The sequence below is a fragment of the Oncorhynchus kisutch genome, linkage group LG28, assembly GCF_002021735.2.
Source record: "Oncorhynchus kisutch isolate 150728-3 linkage group LG28, Okis_V2, whole genome shotgun sequence".
NCBI lineage: Eukaryota > Metazoa > Chordata > Actinopteri > Salmoniformes > Salmonidae > Oncorhynchus > Oncorhynchus kisutch.
Window position 1 is genome coordinate 15,808,342 of NC_034201.2, and position 23,880 is coordinate 15,832,221.

The 23,880-nt window shown below is 40.5% G+C and overlaps 1 protein-coding gene across 2 annotated transcripts; it reads right to left on the reverse strand.

Moving 5' to 3' along the window:
• Positions 1-4,245: 4,245 nt before the first annotated feature.
• Positions 4,246-12,160, reverse strand: LOC109873109 (nuclear pore glycoprotein p62). Of its 2 annotated transcripts, none has more exons than XM_020464654.2 (13): positions 11,882-12,160; positions 11,190-11,445; positions 10,354-10,745; positions 10,149-10,232; positions 9,879-9,977; positions 9,633-9,752; positions 9,369-9,465; positions 9,074-9,218; positions 8,880-8,929; positions 8,597-8,731; positions 8,381-8,492; positions 7,488-7,554; positions 4,246-7,356 (listed from the first exon to the last, which is right to left on the reverse strand). In XM_020464654.2, the coding sequence occupies exons 2-13, from the start codon at positions 11,435-11,437 to the stop codon at positions 7,265-7,267; spliced, it is 1,641 nt and encodes a 546-aa protein (XP_020320243.2). In that variant the 5' UTR covers positions 11,438-11,445; positions 11,882-12,160; the 3' UTR covers positions 4,246-7,264. The 2 variants fall into 2 exon arrangements, with proteins under 2 accessions (XP_020320243.2, XP_031664172.1); XM_031808312.1 differs by having other exon boundaries at positions 6,532-7,356; positions 11,686-11,890.
• Between the last annotated feature and the right edge of the window lie 11,720 nt (positions 12,161-23,880).

Genomic DNA, 23,880 nt, shown 5'->3' on the forward strand with positions numbered 1-23,880 from the left:
CTAGTAACAGCCAAGGTAACCCCTCCTCCCAATCTGCAGACAGTTCTGTACAGTATGCACAAAGCAAGGATATTAAAGTTTGATGAAAACGTTCCAAAGCTCCCTGGCTCTGGGCATGGAATGCAGTAGACTTGTTTAAATTTAAGCGGTTTGAGAACCTGAGCAAATAAATTAGGTGAAGTTAGACCCCTGATCTGACTGGATAATTTTTGGAATACCAAATGTTGAAATAAATTGAGTTAACGCTTTAACTACTGATTTTGAAGTTATGGTATGCAAGGAAAAAGCTGCCGGTTATCTGGTTGCTTGACACAACAGTTAAGTAGGTATGACCTGACTTGGACCTTGGTAAAGGCCCAACACAATCAATAATAAGATGCTCAAAAAGGTTGCCCTACGGCTGGTATTGGATACAAAGGTGCTGGCTTTACAACCTGGTTTGGCTTACCTGTGCGCTGACACATATGACAAGTTTTAATAAACTGAGCTACATCCCACTAAACCTCTTCATCCTACCCCCTGCTTTTTCGAACATTATGTTAAAAATCGCGCAACATTTCAGCGCCCTGCTACTCATGCCAGGAATATAGTATATGCATATGATTAGTATGTGTGGATAGAAAACTGACGTTTCTAAAACTGGTTAAATCACCGCTGTGACTTGAACAGAGCGTGTGTTTCAGCGAAAAGCGCAAGAAAATCTGGTCACTGAAAAAAGTATCAATCCGCCACTTCCACTGATTGTTAAATGGAAACGACATTACTTATGGCCTAGATTGCAATTCCTACAGCTTCCACACGATGTCGCCAGTCTCGTCATTTCCGGGCTGTTTATTTCTTGGTCAAACCAACCTGGGAGATGGCTTTCCATCCGGTCTCCGACTGCAAGGTATGGAAGAGAGATTTTGGAAGATGATTTGAAATCGTGGAGCTATTGAATACACATCGCCCCGTGATCATTTTGATAGATTATTAACGTTTGCTGATACCTAAAGTTGGATTAGAAAAGTATTTCGAAGTGTTTTGTTAAAGTTTATTGTCGACTTTTTTTCTGAATCAGTTTCCATAGATGTCTATTTTAGGTATATATGGACCGATTTAATCGAAAAAAAAGTCCCCATAGTGATGTTTATGGGGCATATAGGAGTGCCAACAAAGAAGATCTTCAAAGGTAATGAAAGTTTTATATTTTATGCTATTTGGGTAGCGCCGGCTACGCGAAATCTTTTGTTTACGTAGCATTCAGGTATTTCGTGGTGTTGCATGCTCTCTTATAATAGCTTCTCATGCTTTCGCCGAAAAGCATTTTAATAATCTGACTTGTTGGCTAGATTCACAACGAGTGTAGCTTTAATGCAATACCCTGCATGTGTATTTTAATGAACGTTTGAGTTTTAACGAGTGCTATTAACATGTAGCGTAGCGCATTTGCATTTCCAGATGTCTAGTTGGGACGTTTATGTCTCAGGTAGGAGCAAGATGACCTGCCACATCACCATGTGAAGTTTGCAACACTAGTAGGTAGGTAAAACTATTTGCAACACTAATAGTAGTAGGTACAACTATTTGAAAAACTGGTTCTCCTAGACCCTGATCAGTGTGGAACCCATTTCTTGACCAACAGCCCATCAAGAAGAAAATAACACTGAGCACTATACCTCATCACTGAATGAGGAACAACTTTATCAAACAGATCAGCCGAGGTAGTATCGGCCTTTTGCTCAGCCATCAATGAATCTCTAGAACTAGTCAACTGTTCTGTCTGGAGTTTGACTGGCAACTGAAGACTTTCTGGCTTACTCTCAATCTCCTTACGAGGCTGCACGGGTAACCACACAAACTGGAAATACCTCAGGAGACAGTTTTGATCCGGAGATTCCCTTGAGGGGACACTGAAGGTTGCCTCTTACAGGTGTTAAGTTTGCCATCTGCCCGCACCTTACTACTTGCCAAGTCATTCCCCAAAATCATGTGGACTCCCTCTACTGGCAACTGGGGTCTAACCCAAAAAACTATATCACCCTCTACCAGACCACATTTTAGGGTAACTTCATGTAAAGGACAAGAGAGTGGAACTAAACCTATACCACATACCATTACACAACTGCCAGTATCAGACTCTTTAGAGAACAGCAAAACAGATTCCAAAATAAAATAATCTAAAGCTCCAGTGTCTCTTAAGATCTTGATTGAAACATTTGATGGCATCTACCAGGGACACTACACCATCTGAAATAAAGGCTGAAAACTCAGTGGGAAGACTGAGAATAAACTCAACGAGTGGCTGAAAAAGCTCACCCTGGTGGTCAGAGGCTGCAACAGGACTTGCCATCACAGCAGGTTTAACTAGACCTGACTTTTTTTATTTAAGCAGAGGACAATCTTTCTTCCAATGTCCTTAAACCAAACAGTAGCGACAGGTATTATTAGCATTAACCAGTGCTTTAAGTCCCCCAGACCCAAACTTCTGCTGAGGTCTTTGGAAAGAAGCCCCAGAAAAAGGTGCCCTACTACTCCTAGGAGTAAAATTATTTGTATGGTACATGTCACTGTTTGACAAAATGGCTTTTATGTGTTAGCCTGTACTCATCTGCAAGGATTGCTGCATCACTTGGAGACTTAACTTTACATTCATGTATGTAGCAACCTGTTCAGACCATTTTTAAACTGTTCTAACACAATCAAATTAGACTGACCCTCAAAAGTACTAACTTCAGAAGCTGTACACACGATTAAATGCAGAAGTCAAATCACGAACAAACTCAGAATAGGTTTGTGAATCTATTTTTTTACGAAAACATTGACGATATGCCTCTGGCACAAGCTCGTAGACCTTCAGAACTGCTGATTTAACTTTAGCAAAAATGTTACTGTCAGCTACACTCAGTGCTGCAAAAGCCTCACGTGCTTTACCTGTAAAAACATTGCAACAACATAGTCATGTCCAAATCTGACCCAGCTCTAGCTTCCGCAATACGCTCAAATAAAGCAAAGTATGTCTCTGGATCTGACTCATCAAATTCAGGCAACAAACGAAGATTGTGAAACAAACTGGTAGTCCTTCTGGTCTATTACCATTTCTCAAGCGCACTCTAACTGCATTTGCAACAGCTCCCTCTGCTGCTCAAAAGTCAATGAAGGGCTAGACTGAAAACTTGCACCCTCACTACTAGCAGACTGACCCAAAAAATCATTTCCCTAAGACCCTGCTTTAATCAAGTTAAGTCTCATTTTTTTAACAACAATCTCAATCTGATAATGTTCAGCAATTTCAATTAACTGCTCCTTAGTACACAACTCTAAGGCTACCTCTGAAGGAGCTTGAACAAAACTACTCAGAATGGAAGACATTTTCCTCAACCAATACAACTACTACTAATGCTCAAAAAAAAACTCACCTGCTGTCAGTCTGGGTTCAAGGACAGGAGCCACACCCCACTATCCTCCAAAAACAACTGGCCCTGGTCTTCGTGCAGTCACATGTGGTGGGGTTTTATGCACACAAAACCAGTGGAGTGGGAAAAGACAACCAGAAACTGGCAGCCCCCCCCATAACCACGGAGGTGCTCCCGAGCCGATGTAAGGGAAAAGGGAAAGGGATGCTCTACCCACGTTCACTGCCCCCCCCACCCCCTCCCATAACCACGGAGGTGCTCCCGAGCCGATGTAGGGGAAAAGGGAAAGGGATGCTCTACCCACGTTCACTGCCCCCCCCACCCCCTCCCATAACCACGGAGGTGCTCCCGAGCCGATGTAGGGGGGAAAGGGATGCTCTACCCACGTTCACTGTCCCCTAAAACAAAAACACAGAGCCTCCTATTGACACTCGCTGATAAGCCTGAACAGGAGAGGACTCCAACCTGAACAAAACCCAGAAAAACCAAGTGAATTGCTAACCAAATTTAGCTACCAAGCTAACTGAACCAAAAGAACATGGCTCTCAATGCTCTCAACAAAATTGGCCCAACCAAACCATCCCCTCAAACAAAATTTGGCAAACTGAACTAAACTAACCAAAGTTAAATACAGAACAATAATCAAATAAGCCAAATTACAAATAAACAAAACTTATCAATAATAAGACAAAGACAATCTAGACAAAACCTTAAATCAACTATGACAAAATGTTAAAGTAAACTAAAATACTAAAGACTAAAGTACAATTAACTTTAACTTACGGATGAGCCTCCACTTGTCACAGGCCGGCTCATAGCCTGTGGCAAAAAATGAGGGGACACAAACAGGTATAGGCCAATCAAAAATGTTCTTTATTATACACCAAAACTATTAACTTAAAACAAAGAAAAATGAATGAGGTGTGAAAGTATCATAATGTAGGGTGTATGTAAAGTGCAGGGATGCGTGAATATGACAGTGAAAACTACGTACAACTACAAATGAACAAACAAAACAGGATCATACCTGGAGGAGCAGAGAGAGACAAGAGTGGTTAGTGAAGCAGTTTAAATACCCTGAGCCCATGTGGCTCCAATCACTATCGACCCTCCTCTGCCTGTAGGAGGAACCGCCCCTGCAATGCAGAGGAGGGGCCATGACATCTCTCAGATTGTTCACAGCTTTGTGGAAGTTACCTGTGGCAATGATATTTAGGCCAAGGTACGTATAGTTTTTTGTGTGCTCTAGGGCAACAGTGTCTAGATGGAATTTGGATTTGTAGTCCTGGCAACGGGACTTTTTTGGGAACTCCGTTATTTTTGCCTTACTGAGATTTACTGTCAGGGCCCAGACTTGACAGAATCTGTGCAGAAGATCTAGGTGCTGCTGTAGTTGGGGACAGACGCACCAGATCATCAGCAAACCGTAGACATTTGACTTCAAATTCTCGTAGGATGAGGCCGGGTGCTGCAGACTTTTCTTGTGTCCTCACCCATTCATTGATATATATATGTTGAAGCGGGTGGGGCTTAAGCTGCATCCTTGTCTCACCCTATGGAAAACAAAATTGGCCAATTTTAACCACGTTTGTATATATGGATTTTATAATGTCTTATGTTTTTCCCTCAACAATGCTTTCCATCAATTTGTAGAGCAGACCCTCATGCCAAATAGATTTTTAAAAATCAAAGCATAAGAAGACTTTGCCTTTGTTTTGATTTGTTTGTCAATTAAGGTGTGCAGGGTGAATACGTGGTAAAAAGTCTGCGGTTAATGATAATGCATAGGATTTTCCCAAGATTGCTGTTGACGCATATTACATGGTAGTTATTGGGGTCAAATTAGTCTCCACTTTTGATTGGCTCTTTCCTTCTTTTCCTACAGTGACTGACCTGAGGCTACAAGTCTTCCACCTGATGGCAAAACTCGAGTTGCACCACATCTGCCTAATGCACATATTCATTTTGCTACTATGACCAGAGGAAGTTAAATATTCCTTGATATTTAAATAGATGTTACAAGCTGCTAATCATAAAAACACTGGACTATAAATACACTTGGCTACTCATTCATTGCAGTGCAAGTAGAAGTTGGGAGAAGCGTGTTTAATGTTTTGTAATAGGGTTGACAGCGCTGAATAAAAACTAAGACGTGAACCCTCATAAAGAATACAGCAAATAGCTGTTTTTGACCGTCTCTGGTCATGGTTTTGAAAACTATGAAATCTCACATAGGCTAGTATCAAACTTAGCTGTGGCCGAGGCCGTGATTTGAGCTAACCAATTGGTCAGCACAGTAGGCACACTTTAGCAACAGATCTCCCGGTCCACCAGATAGACGGAGTTTGAATTTGCAGACAAATTAAATGGTTAAAAATGGGAACACTTTGCCTATCCGGTGCGCTGGGCTTCTGAATCAAATGCACCTATCACCAACAGTGCAACACCAAAATAAAAAAAGGAGTGCAAGCCATTATTAGTTAGCTTTTCTGCAGAAATGTTAGGTGATCAACTAGAAATGCCTTGAAGATCGACCAGTCGTTTGCAATCGACCAGTTGGTGACTGTTCTAGACAAATTTCATGGGAACGGTGCAGGGACATTTCTGTGTATCAACTGTCAGGCCGGAGAAAGACATGCATTACCACCAATTCTGTCTGGAGGGGATCCTCCAGAACTACCGACACCAAGGTCTGCTGCATGGTGCACTAAATGGATCTGGTTCAGGAGGGCCAGAGTGACCTGGTGAGCTGGGGTTCACACAAACACCATGCCAATTAGACACTTAACATTTTAGTGCATATACTCACACGCATTGCATTTTAAGACAAATTGTTACTGTCCCCACTAAAACAAATACTTAACATGTAATCTTTGAAACATTGAATTACTGTGGAATTCTATTCATTCCTATGGAAGACTGCCAATATGGCCACCAGTACATAGCATCAGCAATCCAGAGTTTATATAGATCATTGGTCTACCCCTGACCAACGCATACAAGCAGCACTGCTACCCTGTATAACCCATTTTCCTTAAGACTGACAGTTGTCTGATTTTAAAAAGATATAGAAAAATCTATGAAATGCTCATTTTACTGTTAGGGGACACCAACACCATTTTTTTTTGTCACAAAATGATATGCACAGTATTTTTATTAGGAAAGAAACAAATTATGTTCTGATTTGCATAGTCACTAACTAGCTTTACAATGACCTGCTGTTGTCTGTCGGGGCTAGTGTACGTTTCTATATGGAGTAAATGTAATCAAGGCTTTGATGCTGAATTCTATAAATGCTATGGAGGTGATAACTGGTGGGGGAGGGATATGGTCAAAACTCAACAAATACAGTGTCTCACACTGAACAAAACATGGAATTGTACATTCATTTGGTTTTTTTGAACTGCCAAATAAATACATCTAGTGTTGTGTTCAGCAACACGTGTTGGTTAATTGATGCTCAATTTAATCCGTAGCACTAAAGACCTGTGCTACAGTGGTTGCAGAGACTGCGTTCACGGTAAATGCATGTTGACTCAATCTGAAATTACCTTTACTTTTCTACAGCGCTGAGCTTAAATTTTACAGAATGAATCGAGCCCTTAAGCATATGAGCACAATATGTGCCGAATTGTTCCTTTACTCATAGAATGTATTATTTGCCCATCACCGGTGTGGAAGTTCATATCCAAAACCCTAGCTTAGAGTATAAAAAAAATATATATATATATAAACTTTTTTTTTTTTAAATCACAATTGATGCATTAAACACATCTTTATCATAACTACTCTCAAAAATATATTCATTGCATTACAAACTAGCCTAAAGCACATTCACATTATTTTCTGAGACATTACAATTCTCTAGGTTAACCAAATGTTATGCGAAGAGTCTTCTCCTGCTCTTTGTGTCGGTTGTCGCAGAGTTTGGACACATCCTCCACCCTTCTCTGTAGAAGCACTGAGGAAAGACAAGGAGATATTACAGAGTTAATATCGATTGAAGGAAGTCTCGACTCTGTATCAGAAAGGTCAAGTTAGTTGTGGAAGTAGTTTACTCAAGCTTCTCTAGACCCTAGGTTAAATACTGACCCGAGTTCTGGTCAATCCATTGAAGAGAGTCCATGTGGGCATTGAGAATTTTACAGATCTGCTGAAGCTAAAAGGAGGGGGAAAAAAGTGTCAGCATAACTAATTATTAAATTCCTCCTCTTTTTTAAAAAAACTATACAAGGGTGTATTCATTACAGGTAAAAAAGTAAAAATGCTGTTTTTACCAATAAAAAAAGTATTCCTAGTTATACAGTATGTACAGATCTACTTAAATTACATACCCCTGCACATCGACTGTATTAATGAGCACATTGTACTGGTACCCCTTGTATAGTCAAGTCACCATTACTTAGTGTATTACTACATGTTTTACTTATTGTGTATTACTACATGTTTTACTTATTGTGTATTACTACATGTTTTACTTATTGTGTATTACTACATGTTTTACGTATTGAGTATTACTACATGTTTTACGTATTGAGTATTACTACATGTTTTACGTATTGAGTATTACTACATGTTTTACGTATTGAGTATTACTACATGTTTTACGTATTGAGTATTACTACATGTTTTACATATTGTGTATTACTACATGTTTTACGTATTACTACATGTTTTACTTATTGTGTATTACTACATGTTTTACTTATTGTGTATTACTACATGTTTTACTTATTGTGTATTACTACATGTTTTACTTATTGTGTATTACTACATGTTTTACTTATTGTGTATTACTACATGTTTTACTTTTCTATTATTTCTCCATTTTCTTTCTCTGCATTGTTGATGGGCCCATAAGTAAGCATTTCTCTGTTACTCCACACCTGTTTACAAAGTATGTGACATAACATTTGATTTAGAATAACTGTAGCAATATAGAAGCAGCCAGGTATTCAAGTAGACCATCTGTTTTTCTTTCTCACCGGGTCACTGGTATCAGCTGGCCCACAGGATGTGTTCAGGTGTTCAATTATTTCCTTTAGATCTTGGGACATTCTCTTCAGCTGGGCGTCCACGTTCTCTGCAAGCTTGTACCTTCAGAAAGAGAATGCATAAATACGAAATATCACAACAACAAGTCATGAATCAGTTCTCACTGCGCATTGGTTCTCACTCAAAGCCCTTTGTTAAAACCTTACGTTCTCTCGCGTTCCTCATCGGCATTCTGCATGTAGATGGTTCCACTCTGTTCTTTGACAGACTCCTCCAGTGGGGACAGCAGGTCCTCCAGTTCCTTCTGTTGTGACAGGATGAAGTCCAGCTCCTGGTCCAGCCTGGGATGGGTTAGAGAGCAAAAACACAAGGTCATCCAATAACTTTGACACAATAGTAACACAATGACTACTTCTCACAGATAAAGGACAGAATTCAGAATCTGGTGTATTCAAATACTCTATTAGACATAAACCGGTTAACTCCCACCTTCTTTGGTCCAGTTTCACCTTCTCCATCTCCCTGTGCAGTGATGTGATCTGTAACAATGAGATGAACATCCTCTTAAAATCTGCCATGAAGACACCAAAGTTCAATTGAAGGCCATTTCATGAGATTAAAACAAATAGCATGGCCTAGATTCTAGTGGTGCAGTTACCACGAGAAGTGCCATCTCTGTTTACCTTCTCTCCGTTCTCCACCAGCGTGCGGTCCCAGGCGTTGACCTGGGTAGCCTGCTGCAAGAAGTGCCTCTCCTGGTCCTCCAGCTCAAGACTCCACTTGTTGATGAGACCCTCTAGTTGGGTGTAGGACATCACTGGAGGAGCACTGCAGAGGGGGAGTAAATGGACAGGATCACATTGAAACGACTAGGGCTAAGAGTAGATAAGGATGTATTTAGAGAAAAGTTTTTAAAAAGTTGAGAGTACCGAAGCAGTGAGAGATGTAATGAACTTGGCTGGCTAAACCCTGCAGTACCTTGCTGTAACAGTAGTGATGGTTGTGGCTATTCCAGTGATTGGGACCGTTGAGCCGATGCCAGTGGCACCCGCAGGTTTCATACCCAGTGAAAAACCTGTTGTAGAGCCAGTGGTTGCGAAAACATAAAATCCACTAGTGATGAATTCCTCAATATGACCAGAATGAATCAACGACAAACAAGCCCAGTTACAGAATTTTGCATAAACGAGCAACAATATCAAGCTTTAGTTATTCCAATAACCCTGTATGATGGTACGGTACCTGTGCCAGCTGATGCTGTGGTGGTGGCAGTGACTGCTCCCAGGGGTTTGAGCATGAAGCCCAGGGTATTTCCTGCTGCCGATGTGGCAGCCGGGGCAGCTGAGGTGGGGGCAGCACCCACTGATCAGGAGAGAGTACGGGTAACAGACAAGAAAATTAATGCCACTACAGAATGCCAGAAAGACCATTTAACTTTAGTTATGAGTTATTTGCTCTCTCAGGCAAGAGTTAGAGGATAAAACTCACAAAAACCTGTGACTGCTGTCGTTGATGCTGGTACTGCAAAGAGAGAAGAACCTAATGAGGCCTGGGTAGCCGAGGCAGTTACAGCAGGGGCTGGAGTAGCTTTAGAGAAAGAAAAATAGATCAACTTGATATCAGTTGAAAAACAGGCACACACATGTCCATTCAAAGATAAAACATTTTCTGAGACAGATTCAAACATTTATTTTTCTCCAATTTGTCAGCTATTTATTTGAATGACATATGCCAAACGTCTCCGACTCCCCCATTTACCTGAAGGTTTGCCACCAAAAGCAAATCCTCCACCCTGGGTTGTGGTTGGTGCAGCTCTTGAGGCCGGGGCCACAGAGTTCAGACCTGAGGGAAATAAAATACACTCATTCAGGATGCACAAAACACACTAATGTAATCATGTCATATACTGTAACATTAACCATGATCTGATCAACTGAGCTGACTAGAAGCTCAGAAAACTCACCTGTGGACTGGTTCCCCAGGGAGAGGGTGGCAGGGGCGCTGTTCCCAAATGAGAAGCCCCCTCCTGCGGTCACGGTAGGGGCTGCCTGGACCTTGGCGGCACCAAAACTAAACCCACCTCCCATCATTTGAGTTGTTGCAGCAGGAGTTCCTAAAGAGAGCCCACCAGCTGCTGCTGGTTGAGCCGGGGTTTGGGCAACAGGGGCTCCAAGCCCCCCTGCGGTCCCAAAGCTGAACCCCCCTCCTGTGGGAACAGCAGTGGTTTGTGTGGTGAAACCCCCACCAAGTCCAAAGCCTGCCCCAGAGGTGGGGGTTGCCATCCCCATAGTTATCCCTGTCAGTGCTGGTTGAGAGGCAGCAGGTGTGCCCAGATTGAGTTTAGCAGTGGGAGTCCTAGAGATAAAAGAGCACATTAGAAAATCTACATTACAAATTCTACTAAAAGTTTGCCTTGCTAACCAGACTCCTTTGTTCCAGCCAAACGCTACGCCCATGGATGTCAGTTTCTTCTCTGCAAATGAGTCGATCTGAGAACCTCCCAAAATCTTCATTGAATGCAAACACATTCAGGGCAGTCTGAATGGTCCAAAAACCACCTTTAATTGGTTAGCAACGAGACAAACACTGGTAACTGTTTTGTTTAACACCCCTTGTACCCCTCGTCCCCAAAAATGACTTTAATGATGGCAGTCTCAGACTAAAAGTATGAGCAGCTGAAGAATTATGTGAGTCGTCAGGCTAACTAAAAGCTAAAATGGGTAACAACCTACCCAAGATTAATATAAGTGCTATAACTATCCAAACATTCATGTAAATTACATCATCCAATGCACCCACCCAATAGAGAAGCCTCCACCTGCTGGAGTACTGTTCTGTGTAGGGTTCCCAAAGCTGAATCCTCCAGTTGAGTTTGTACTGTTTGGGGGCTGGGCAGGATTGGGGGGTCCAAAAGAGAAGCCACCACCTGAAGTTGTAGGTGCAGCACTTGCAATCCCAAAGCCTGTGGCTGGCGCAGCTGTGGTTTTGGGAGCTCCAAAGCTGAATCCAGTATTGGACGCTTGTCCAAAGTTGAATCCTCCACTCATTGTCCTATCTAGGTAGGAGGACACAAGGTAGAGATGAATACAATGACATTACATCGTACCGATGTCATAGTCCCTTCAACGTCTTCACCCACTTGCACAATTTAGCTAGCCACATAATAAGATATGCAGATTTATACTGGTCAACCCCATGTCACTTCTTTGACGTATCTATTTTTTACACTGAAAATATTTATAAAAATACATTCTGGGAGAACGGTTGCTATACTATAGCAAGTTGGCGTACTTACTTGGCTAACGTTAGTGTTCTAGCTAGTAATTTAGTTACTTAACGTTAGCTAACTCGCTACTAAAATACGAACGAGTTCGCTAGTGAACAAAACGCCATATATTAACGTTGTATTGCAATACCACCAGCTAAACAACAGTATAAATGTTCGTTCACTGACAAGGAACAAATCCTGTCAATTGATAAAATTACCATACCTCCCCTCTTCTTCCGACAAGAGATGAAATTGAACGATTTCTATCTGCGCGCACTATGAACGCTTTTGAATGCGGTAACGACATCGCTATGTAACTAAGTGCTTCCGGGACAATGATTTTTGGAATCCTTCATAAGAGTCCCGTCCTGCATACTTTGTAAATGAAATAGGGCGAAAATGGAAAACGTAAAGGTAGATAAGGGAGTGAAGAGTGGTTAAGTTTGATAGTTTGGTTGTTAGCTATTCGAAAACGCGCCTTACAGATCCGACTTGATAACCTACAGCTGTAAACTCTTTAAAACATCAATGGAGCCACAACCAATGGTTTAGATCATTGGCTGCAACAACGCTGCCCTTAAAAAAGGATGACAATTTTGAAAGCTGCAGTATATATTTTGGACACAGTAATTGCAATATTACTGCAGTAAAAATTTGTTATTTTGGACAGTACCTGCAGCATACTGCAGTTATACTCGTGTACTGTGGTTACACTGCATTCAACAAGTATCATTTTATTTTGTAGTAGTACATGCAGTGGATTATTTATGGTTTCAAATAAGTACAGAAGGGCATTAAAATAAGAATTTATTTGAGCAAACAAGATTCTAGAAAAGCCCCCTTCAATTTAGACTTTTACAGATGGAGAAAAATTGAATGTCAGAAAATGCAGGTACTAAGGTTCAAAAGGCCCCCACACAGACAACGTTTTCAAAATGTAGTTTATTTATTTCGTTCAAGGACTAAAGAGTGAACACATTTAAAAACACAGATACATAAACAAGAACAGTCCATCCTGGTAGAAGACACAATTGCACTGCGTTGAGTCCATTTGGGGATTGGTCACTGCCGCACAGTTGCTGGACTCCATTGCACGCCACTCTAGCACAGGCCACAATGAGGGGGAGAACAGAGCAAGGGTGAGGGGATCATTCTCACGGAGCATCTCAAAATCACTCACATGGGTTCGGAAAGTTGTTTCATATATGGGAAATTGTGTGCATTAGTTAGCTCCTCCAATGCAGTTTTCAAACACTACTGATCGTTTCAAAGTAACATTATGTGATCAATGACTTCTGAAGCTCCTGCTGCCTCTTGTTCTTCTATATAATGGCGGTCCGCAAACAAACAAAGGTGCATGCCGCTGCCTACTGTGCGGTCAATCACAGTTTATAACATTATCTCCCCATTTCTAAATCCTCCTACCTAACTCAGTACTTCTGAGAAAATAAGAGCCACATCCCATAGGCCACTATAATGTTAGCTACCTCATGGAGCGAACAACCATCTGAGTCACTGTAGACACAAACCGACCTGGCATTTCTCTATTTGAAAATTACATCTTACAACGACTGCAATTATTCTCAGATTTATGTTCAAGATAGCTTTGTAGCTATCTTCAGCTGCCTCTAGATCCAGTTCACTTTTAATAGTCTCAAATTGTTTGCCATGCTGTCACTAGCTACATATATTTAGCAAAAAAAGACTATGAAATTGATTGTTTTCTTTGTAGCTTGCTTATATACACACACTACAGTAGACTAGTACAGGGGCTAGCTACAGTACACCTTTACTGAATGACAACAATGTAGCCTGAACACTTCGGTCTAGCTAGTTGGCTTTAGACATTGATAAATTAACATATGGAGGGATAACAATAGCAGCTGTGGTCGTGTCACTTGTTCAGCCATTTACCTGCTTTCCTGCTTTTTTTTTTTTTTAAAGAGTGAAAGTGCTCAGCCTTCAGCCATACCAGCAGGTCTCCCATGAAAAAGTGATGTTGACTTCAGTGGGATAACCAGGTAATTAAAGCTCAAATGTTCTGTTCACTCAATAAATAGAAGTGTGTGTGGTTCAGTGGCAGATTTTCCTAAAGAAAATAGACCAAGATAGTATCAGCAGTTCTCAATCAGATGACACACCTGGTCTCATTAATTTATAGATGTTACTTATATTGAGAATGATTTCCATATCTGTTATTGTTCATGGTGTAACTATGTGCTATTTTTAAAAACATGCAGTAAACAAAATGCTGCCACCATTGTGGGTGCCATATAATTTCTGTGCATATCTTTAAGTTATGCACATTTCATGTTAATATTCCATTACCCTAAGTCCTCCATTCTCGAACATGAAGCTGCCTGACCCTAGCCGGAAGGACCAGAGAAGTGTTAGCTTAAGGTATGAATTCATATTGAGTCAAATTAAGTTCACTCAAGTTCTTATTTAGTGACTGACATGAATTGGAGCATGAACAGGCTTAGTCTACACTCCAGTGGAACAACGGCCATGTAATCCATTTGTCAACAACGGTTGTGCCAATTAATGCATATCACAACTGTCAAGAGGTGTGTACACACTAAGCCTTAGAGGTTTTGTAACTTCACATGATTAGGCCTATGTAAATACAGATCTGAATGTTTGATATCCTTTCTACTGTAAACAGTTGATGCCAAAGCTAATCATTTAATATTCTACTACAAAGACTGTCAGCTTTTAGGTGTGTGCATTGTTAGATACTACAGTACTGTTGGAGCTAGGAACACAAGCCTTTCACTACACCTGCAATAACATCTGTTAAATATGTGTATGTGACCAATAAAATGTCATGAGACTGAAAAGTAGAGATGGATGCTGGAGAAGGGGGAGTGACTACAGACAGAAATAAGTGCTGAAAATCTATTTCCATTGATGGAATTGGTTTGGACTCATTTGATGTATATTTATTTCGCAGGTACTGCGCATCCATTATTGTTCATTACTATTATGTTAATGTGGTGAATGTCTTTTATTAAACCAACTTCGATAGTAGGTTCGTTGTACAAAGGATTGTGCTCCAACAATCATAAATATGGCTTTGATTTCATTATAGTAAACCTCAACGTAAAGCAATCTGTTTAATATATTGTCTTTATATGCATTACAATGGCAAATGAGATGTCCTCCAGATGCAAGACGTTCTCCAGCAATGGCTGAAATGTTACTTTTGAAAAGCAACATCCCAACCACAAGCACAGTACACACACTGAAGGGTAAAAAAAACACATTAACAAGTGGTTTTTAGACAAATGTTTAGGCATTCAAGACATTGGTCTGATAGGAATGGGATGTCATCATGCTTGAGGAACAACACAGAACAAGAAGAGGAAAGCCCCCACTTGTGCAATGTTATGACTTACCTGGACCACCTATTGAGATGTGCCTCTTGTTAAAGTAAATCAGGTGTTACATTAGGTGAAAGGAGACAAGTATCATTAAGAAAATAAAAAGCAGTGTATTTACATACTGTTTCCACTAAACAGACCTAAAACATCTGGGTTTGTTGCATGAAGAAATTAATAAATAGGTGTTGATGATTTAGAATGTAACTGCCGAGGTAGAATATTGAAAGTCAAACATTCTATTTTGTGTGTTAAGATTAAGATTCTTCTTCTTTTTAAAAAACATTTCACAGGATATGCCTTGCTCTAAAGAAGCACTCAGTTAATCACAGTGGGTTCTCTCCTCTACTGTAAAACTATTTGGTCTGAAGGAATAAAAGCTATTATAATAAAGACAAATTCCAAAAACTGATTTAAAAAAAAATTATGCTACGGCTGTACACGACTGACCCCATCAACCCCTACCTACATGCACATATCTACCTAGCACCTCTGCACATCACCGTGTATATAGCCAGGTTATTACTCATTGTGTATTTATTCCGTGTTATTTTTTCTATAGTTTCTCTGCATTGTTGGGAAGGGCCTGTAAATAAACAGTTCACTGGTAGTACACCCGTTGTTTACAAAGCATGTGACAAATACAATTTGATCTGTATAATACAATTCTCCTCATGATGCAAAATGTAACTTCTAGACTTAGGGTTTTTACTACTGTTGGTTATGGTCATTATGTAACACAATTAGAGGAATCATTTGGAACAGCATTGTGTACACCTTTCTCCATGTAAAAAAGTATGCAAACATCTTGCAGATTCACACCAAAACAAACCTTTGTTGCAGAAGATGCTGCTTCAAACACTTAAGGGGAAATGTCAGAGGCTCATTATCGCCAGACTCGCCAGAACTAAAACATTCGCATGGAATTTACCACACCCTTTGTGATAAGCCATATCTAAATTGCAGTAGTCTAACAAACAATCAAACAAACTCCCATTTGCATTTATAGGTGACAAAATAATTGTCTTCCCTCTTCATCGATTGTCATCTTCTCCACATGGATTGAAATTGGTTGTGCTCTGTGTTAATTACCATAGGCTACCCATACTAATAAGGCAATCAGGTCAATCGGGTGACCGAGGTAAAGACAGTTTCAAGTTGGATATTCAACAGATATTCGCGCTTTCAAACCACTTGAGCCAAATAAGTGTCATTATGTTGGAAAAATTGCCTACAACATTGCACAGGTCTTATTTTCACGATTTGGACATTAATTCGCTTTCCAAAGCGAATAAACATGTGTAAATGTGAGCACCATTTTGTATTCCTAGTTGAATTAGTAAACAAAGTACAAGCATTTTTTACATTCGAATTTCAATAGCTCCTTGGTCATGTGACCTACTTGACTCAAACAAGGTCCAGAATGTCCACTGACTACCCTTCTATATTGCACACCCTTTAGTTAGTCCACTTTCATCTCACAAGATTTTACATACATTTTTCAAAATGTAAAATTTCAATGGCTTCTTGGTCATGTGACCTAGAGACTTCAAACAAGGTTCAGAATGTCCACTGACTATACCTTCAAATCGCACACTCTGATGTTTGTCTACTTTCATCTCATGCTTTTAGACTTAAATCTGTAAGCTTTGCAGGCCTTTGTTTCACATGGGTGTTAAAAAAATATTTTGAAGTTAACAAATGTTCCAGCCTAACTAATCTTTCACATGGACACTGAAAAGATCCGTAAATGAATGTATGTGGTATGGATCAAGGACAAGAGAGGTGTTCGAACAGAGTTGCTTAAAGGAAGGCGCACAGGTAGGCCTCATGAAAAACAATGTTTCATATGCTCTTTTTAATCACAGTAATAGGCAATGATTTGTCAGTCAGAGTGAGCTTGATAAGGTGAAATAATCATTTTCATAGCATCACTTTCATATACTGTACATTAAGACAAATCCTTCTACGTTGAGGATTAGAACGCAGTTTCCATAACCATAATGACTTGATATTTAAGTGCATTCACAACCAGCCATCTGTAGACAACTTAGAAAATGCAATAGCGCATTTGAGGGTTAGTTTTTCTGATGAAAATAGTTATTTGATGCATGGCCTACTATTTCTAACTGGAAAAATACATTCTTATGTCTTTTGTGAGTAAAATCCTTTTTCCAAAATTGATTTAGGTACTTTTTTGTGAAGAGGTATGAGGGTTGTGATATGGGTCATTTAATAGTAAAATCATTTAAGGGATCAATACATTTCTATATTGCTTCCCCAGGATCTGCATGAACCATCAGGCCAAGTGTTTTTGGTTGACCCTGCTGGACAGAAAGAGAAGGAAGAATTGGAACACGCTGCATTCAAATTCAGGTCTTAGTTATTCCATTGTACTGGATCTAATACATATTAGCATTTTACATACATTCATAAGTGTAATACATTTTTATGTCAAACTGTGAAAAACTCTCTTGACTGCTGGCTCTGTCACTTTCAGACATGCGCAGAGCAGACTGAAAGGGGAAGCTCTTGACTTGAACCACAGGGGTTCAGTCTGACTAGAGTGCCAGAGGTATGAGGAGAGACATCCTCCTTTGGATTTATGGGAACAAATATTCCCTAACACTTTGGATCCTATTCTAGGACAGTTAGAAGACACAATGCATCAATGCAAAAAAAAAAAGACTAATTACTGTCCATGAGCAACCTCAACCTTGTGGGTCTGTGGGTATTTGGGACAATAAAGTACCAACTCAATTCTACCAGTGACGAGTCTCTCATGCCCCTATGAACGGGGACTCAGGGCAATAGTTTTTAATCTAAACCAGACCTTTTTTACTGGAGTACACTAGCCCCTAATTGAGGCTCTTTTCTTGACACATAGTAGCAGTTTACCAGATAAGAAGTCAAGAAGATCAAGGAGTAGATTGTTGTATGGGTGTATTTTGTCCTGTGCTGGCCCCATTGTCATATACATTATGGATTCTGAGTGGTAAAATCATAGCTGAAAAATGCCTCTATGTACAGTGAGGGAAAAAAGTATTTGATCCCCTGCTGATTTTGTACGTTTGCCCACTGACAAAGAAATGATCAGTCTATAATTTGAATGGTAGGTTTATTTGAACAGTGAGAGACAGAATAGCAACAACAAAAAATACAGAAAAACGCATGTCAAAAATGTTATACATTTATTTTCAGTTTAATGAGGGAAATAAGAATTTGACCCCCTCTGCAAAACATGACTTAGTACTTGGTGGCAAACCCCTTGTTGGCAATCACAGAGGTCAGACGCTTCTTGTAGTTGGCCACCAGGTTTGCACACATCTCAGGAGGGATTTTGTCCCACTCCTCTTTGCAGATCTTCTCCAAGTCATTAAGGTTTCGAGGCTGACGTTTGGCAACTCGAACCTTCAGCTCCCTCCACATATTTTCTATGGGATTAAGGTCTGGAGACTGGCTAGGCCACTCCAGGACCTTAATGTGCTTCTTCTTGAGCCACTCCTTTGTTGCCTTGGCCGTGTGTTTTGGGTTATTGTCATGCTGGAATACCCATCCATGACCCATTTTCAATGCCCTGGCTGAGGGAAGGAGGTTCTCAACCAAGATTTGACGATACATGGCCCCGTCCATCATCCCTTTGGTGCGGAGAAGTTGTCCTGTCCCCTTAGCAGAAAAACACCCCCAAAGCATAATGTTTCCATCTCCATGTTTGACGGTGGGGATGGTGTTCTTGGGGTCATAGGCAGCATTCCTCCTCCTCCAAACACGGCGAGTTGAGTTGATGCCAAAGAGCTCCATTTTGGTCTCATCTGACCACAACACTTTCACCCAGTTGTCCTCTGAATCATTCAGATGTTCATTGGCAAACTTCAGACGGGCATGTATATGTGCTTTCTTGAGCAGGGGGACCTTGCTGCCGCTGCAGGATTTCAGTCCTTCACGGCGTAGTGTGTTACAAATGGTTTTCTTGGTGACTATGGTCTTGCATGGAGCCCCAGGCTGAGGGAGATTGACAGTTCTTTTGTGTTTCTTCATTTGCGAATAATCGCACCAACTGTTGTCACCTTCTCACCAAGCTGCTTGGCGATGGTCTTGTAGCCCATTCCAGCCCTGTGTAGGTCTACAATCTTGTCCCTGACATCCTTGGAGAGCTCTTTGGTCTTGGCCATGTTGGAGGTTTTGGAATCTGATTGATTGATTGCTTCTGTGGACAGATGTCTTTTATACAGGTAACAAACTGAGATTAGGAGCACTCCCTTTAAGAGTGTGCTCCTAATCTCAGCTCGTTACCTGTTGTCATGACGTTGGCCTGGGGGGTAGGTTTATGACAGTCATAAATACCTCTTCCCCCCTTTTTCCTCTCTCTACCCTACTGAGGTCACATTTGCAAAACCCTTGGTTAACATAGAGATTCTGGGAACATCAGTAGGTGGGGGGAAATTAACTATATTCTGGTACTCCGAACAATTGAACATATGCGGTGGTAGTTAATGAATATGATGTCAGTTCTGTTGTCATCTGAGACATTCTCATCAATGATAAGATGACATAAACTCTACAGTGGAAAGTCTACACATCAGAGTTATCGGATTCACATGGAATTGTTGTTCAATTTAAATGTTTGAATATGAAATTATTTGTGATGGGATGAAATGGGATTTTAGCTTCTAAAATGTGAGATGTGGGTTTTCATAAAATAGGGCTGCACAATCAGTGGCCCGCCCTGTGAAGGGACATGGGCTATAAAACTTTTCAAACACGCCCTCCTCTCCCTTCCTATATAAGCCCTTGACGACAATAGAACTTCCTGTTCCGGGGATGTAGGACGACGGTCCTATGTCAGAATGGTTCAGATAATAACTACAGAACGAAGCCAACATTAGCGTGAGCTTTGGTTGCGAATGGTATGAACTTTGAACTCTTATTCACTACAGAAGTGATACCTCCTAGCCGTTGAGTTAGCAACCGCAGCTGCAAACGCAGGTTAGTAAGAACAGACAGAGTATCCTGTCTACCACACAACAACGTTACTACAACGTATCCAATTGACCACCAGAGACATTCTTCAAAGGACTCGGTTGGGCAACACGGCCTTCCATCTACCACCAACCTACCGAAGCACAGCTCAGAGTAAATATTTATTGCATTTTCTTTTTCCAAATGGACGGTAATTTAGAATGCATAAGATACTGTATTTACGATAGCACAGCTTCGCCTTTGTTCCTCAGTCTTCCCGCTCCTTCACTCAACCCAGCCCCTTTTCTTTTGTGTAACAAGCTGTCATATCTGTTCTGCCCGCCAGGGACGTTTTCCTTTATGATGTAATTTGTAATCAAGTTATGATTAATTGTGTATATGTGTAATTCTGTGTGATTAGTTAGGTATTTAGTAAATAAATAATTAAACCCAATTTTGTATTGCTGATTCAACTTGTTAGCCAGGGTTCGTGCAGATAAAAGAATTTACAACTTTCAGATGAGACTGAATTAAGATGACGATTGATATTGACTGCTATTGATCTAAAATTTTACTAGGTCTTTAAGAGTTTATTCAGAAGATAACAGCTCTATAAATATTATTTTGTGGTGCCCGACTCTCTAGTCAATTACATTTACATGATTAGCTCAATCAGGTGATATTAATTACGGAGAAATTATTTTATAGAATAGCATGTCATATCACTTAATCCGGCATAGCCAAAGACACGACACTGTATAAAAGACACCTGGGAGCCAGAAATCTTTCTGATTGAGAGGGGGTCAAATACTTATTTCCCTCATTAAAATGCAAATCAATTTATAAATTTTTTGATGTGTTTTTCTGAATTATTTTGTTGTTATTCTGTCTCTCGCTGTTCAAATAAACCTACCATTAAAATTATAGACTGATAATTTCTTTGTCAGTGGGCAAACATACAAAATTAGCAGGGGATCAAATACTTTTTTTCCTCACTGTATGTGTATACATTTTCCCCCAGACAATCTACTGCAGAGTTCTGTCATGCTATCCAGGTCTGTGCCCAAACAGTTCGAGCTTCTACTTTTAAAAATCCACCTTTCCAGAAACAAGTACTGTTGCCGCTTGTTACAGACCCCCCTCAGCCCACAGCTGTGCCCTGGACACCACTGTTAGGTGACCTAAACTGGGATATGCTTAACACCCCGGCCGTCCTACAATCTAAGCTAGATGCCCTCAATCTCACCCAAATTATCAAGGAACCTGCCAGGTACAACCCCAAATCCGGAAACTCGGGTACCCTCATAGATATCATCCTGACCAACCTGTCCTCTAAATACACCTCTGCTGTCTTCAACCAGGATCTCAGCAATCACTGCCTCATTGCCTGCATCCTTAATGGGTCCGCAGTCAAAAGACCAACCCTCATCACAGTCAAACGCTCCCTAAAACACTTAAGCGAGTAGGCCTTTCTAATTGACCTAGCCTGGGTATCCTGGAAAGATATTGACCTCGCCATCTTAAATAAGCATGCCCCATTCAAAAAAATGTTGAACCAGGAACAGATATAGCACTTGGTTCACTCCAGACCTGACTGCCCTTGACCAGCACAAAAACTTCCTGTGGTGTACTGCATTAGCATCGAATAGCCCCTGCGATATGTAACTTTTCAGGGAAATTAGGATTTTATCGGGAGACTAACAGCCTTGGTTTCTCAAATGACTGCCTCGCCCGGTTCACCAACTAACTTCTCAGATAGAGTTCAGTGTGTCAAATCGGAGGGCCTGTTGCCCGGACCTCTGGCAGTCTCTATGGGGGTGCCACAGGGTTCAATTCTTGGGTCAACTCTTTTCTCTGTATACATCAATGATGTCGCTCTTGCGGCTGGTGATTCTCTGATCCACTTTTACGCAGACAACACCATTCTGTATACATCTGGCCCTTCTTTGGACACTGTGTTAGCTAACCACACAACTCTCCTTCCGTGGCCTCCAACTGCTCTTAAATGCAAGTAAAATTAAATGCATGCTCTTCAACCGATCGCTGCCCACACGTGCCCGCCCGCCTAGCATCACTACTCTGGACGGTTCTGACTTAGAATATGTGGACAACTACAAACACCTAGGTGTCTGGCTAGACTGTAAACTCTCCTTCCAGACTCATATTATGCATCTCCAATCCAAAATTAAATCTAGAATTGGATTCGTATTTCGCAACTGTTACGGATACAAGTATCCTGTGTGTGTATTTGTTTTCTCTCCTTCTGCCCTAGTCACAGGTGTCGCCAATCAGTCACCACTGAAGACACCTGCTCCTTTTCCCTTACCCAATCACATCCCCTTTCCCTTGGTTTAAAAACCCAGTCAGTTGGTTTCCCAAAGTCTTTTCTCTTTTCGCCCTTTATATGGAGCAATTTCTCTTTTGTTTTGTTGCCTACATCTCACTTTGTCCGTAATTATGTGAGTATGTATTGTTGTGGTTCATGACTGTTTGTTTGTTGGTGGGAAAAGGGGGGACAAAGCCAAGTCGCCCATGGGCATTCATTACCTTCGAGTTCTCTGCTGCCAATGACTGGAACGAATTGCAAAAATCACTGAAGCTGGAGACTCATATCTCCCTCACTATCTGTAAGCATCAGCTATCAGAGCAGCTTACAGGTCATTGCACCTGTACATAGCCCATCTGTAAATAGTCCATCCAACTACCTCATCCCCATATTGTTATTTATTTTATTTATATATATATATATATATATATAATTTATTTATTTGCTCCTTTGCACCCCAGTATCTCTACTTGCACATTCATCTACTGCACATCTATCAGGCCAGTGTTTATTTGCGAAATTGTAATTATTTCGCCACTATGGCCTATTTATTGCCTTACCTCCCTCATCTTACTTTTGTATTGTGTTATTGACTGTACGTGTGTTTATTCCATGTGTAACTCTGTTGTTTGTCACACTGCTTTGCTTTATCTTGACCAGGTCGCAGTTGTAAATGATAGGCCAGTTGAGAACAAGTTCTGGTTAAATGAAGGTGAAATAAAAAATTAAATAAATATAAAACAACACTGTATGTGGGAATGTCTTATGTCCATTCTACATTTAGTGTTGCTACATGGAATATTCCTCAACTGCATATATCATAAATTGCTTTTACAATTAGAATAATTATGTTTAACTGACATTTTCAGATGTTATTTTGACAAACACACTTTGGTGCTTCCAATTCATTCTCTATTGTCATAGATTTGGTGGGCACTGTCAACTGTGATCTTTGTGATATGACCTTTAAGCACGTACTGATGAAACTGTCACTTAATGTTTTTTTCTTAGTCTACAAACGCTCTACATTTATTCACTCTGTGATAGGGTTGGATCCTATATGCTACATTTATTATTGTCCTGTAAATGGTTCAGTGCCTATAATTTAGGCTGTGTAGAATGGGGCATAAAGGAAATGACCTCTACTACTAGATTATAGTGATAAGGAAAACAGCATAAAAATGTGGCTTGTGTATTAATTTGCCTATAACTAATCAGAATTCCATTATGTTTACATAAAAAAGAGAATACTTCAAAAGGAGAAGATCCTGCCATGGAAAAGACGACTGGGTGGACATAAAGTGGAAAGGAGGGGAAATAACTCACCATGCAGCAGGACACCTTCAGCTGCGGGGTCTTTGTAATGCAGGTTTGATAGTTACACTTTCAATAATGAATGGGTAGCTGTTGTGTGACAATTAGGTCAAAAGCTCTATTTTATTTTTTGGTGTAGATGGTCAAGGAAGTTGCACAGAACTTCCCCAACATCCCCTCCCAAATTGATATGGGACCTTCAAAAACACATGGAGTGAAAAATGGCTGAGGATATACTAAAAA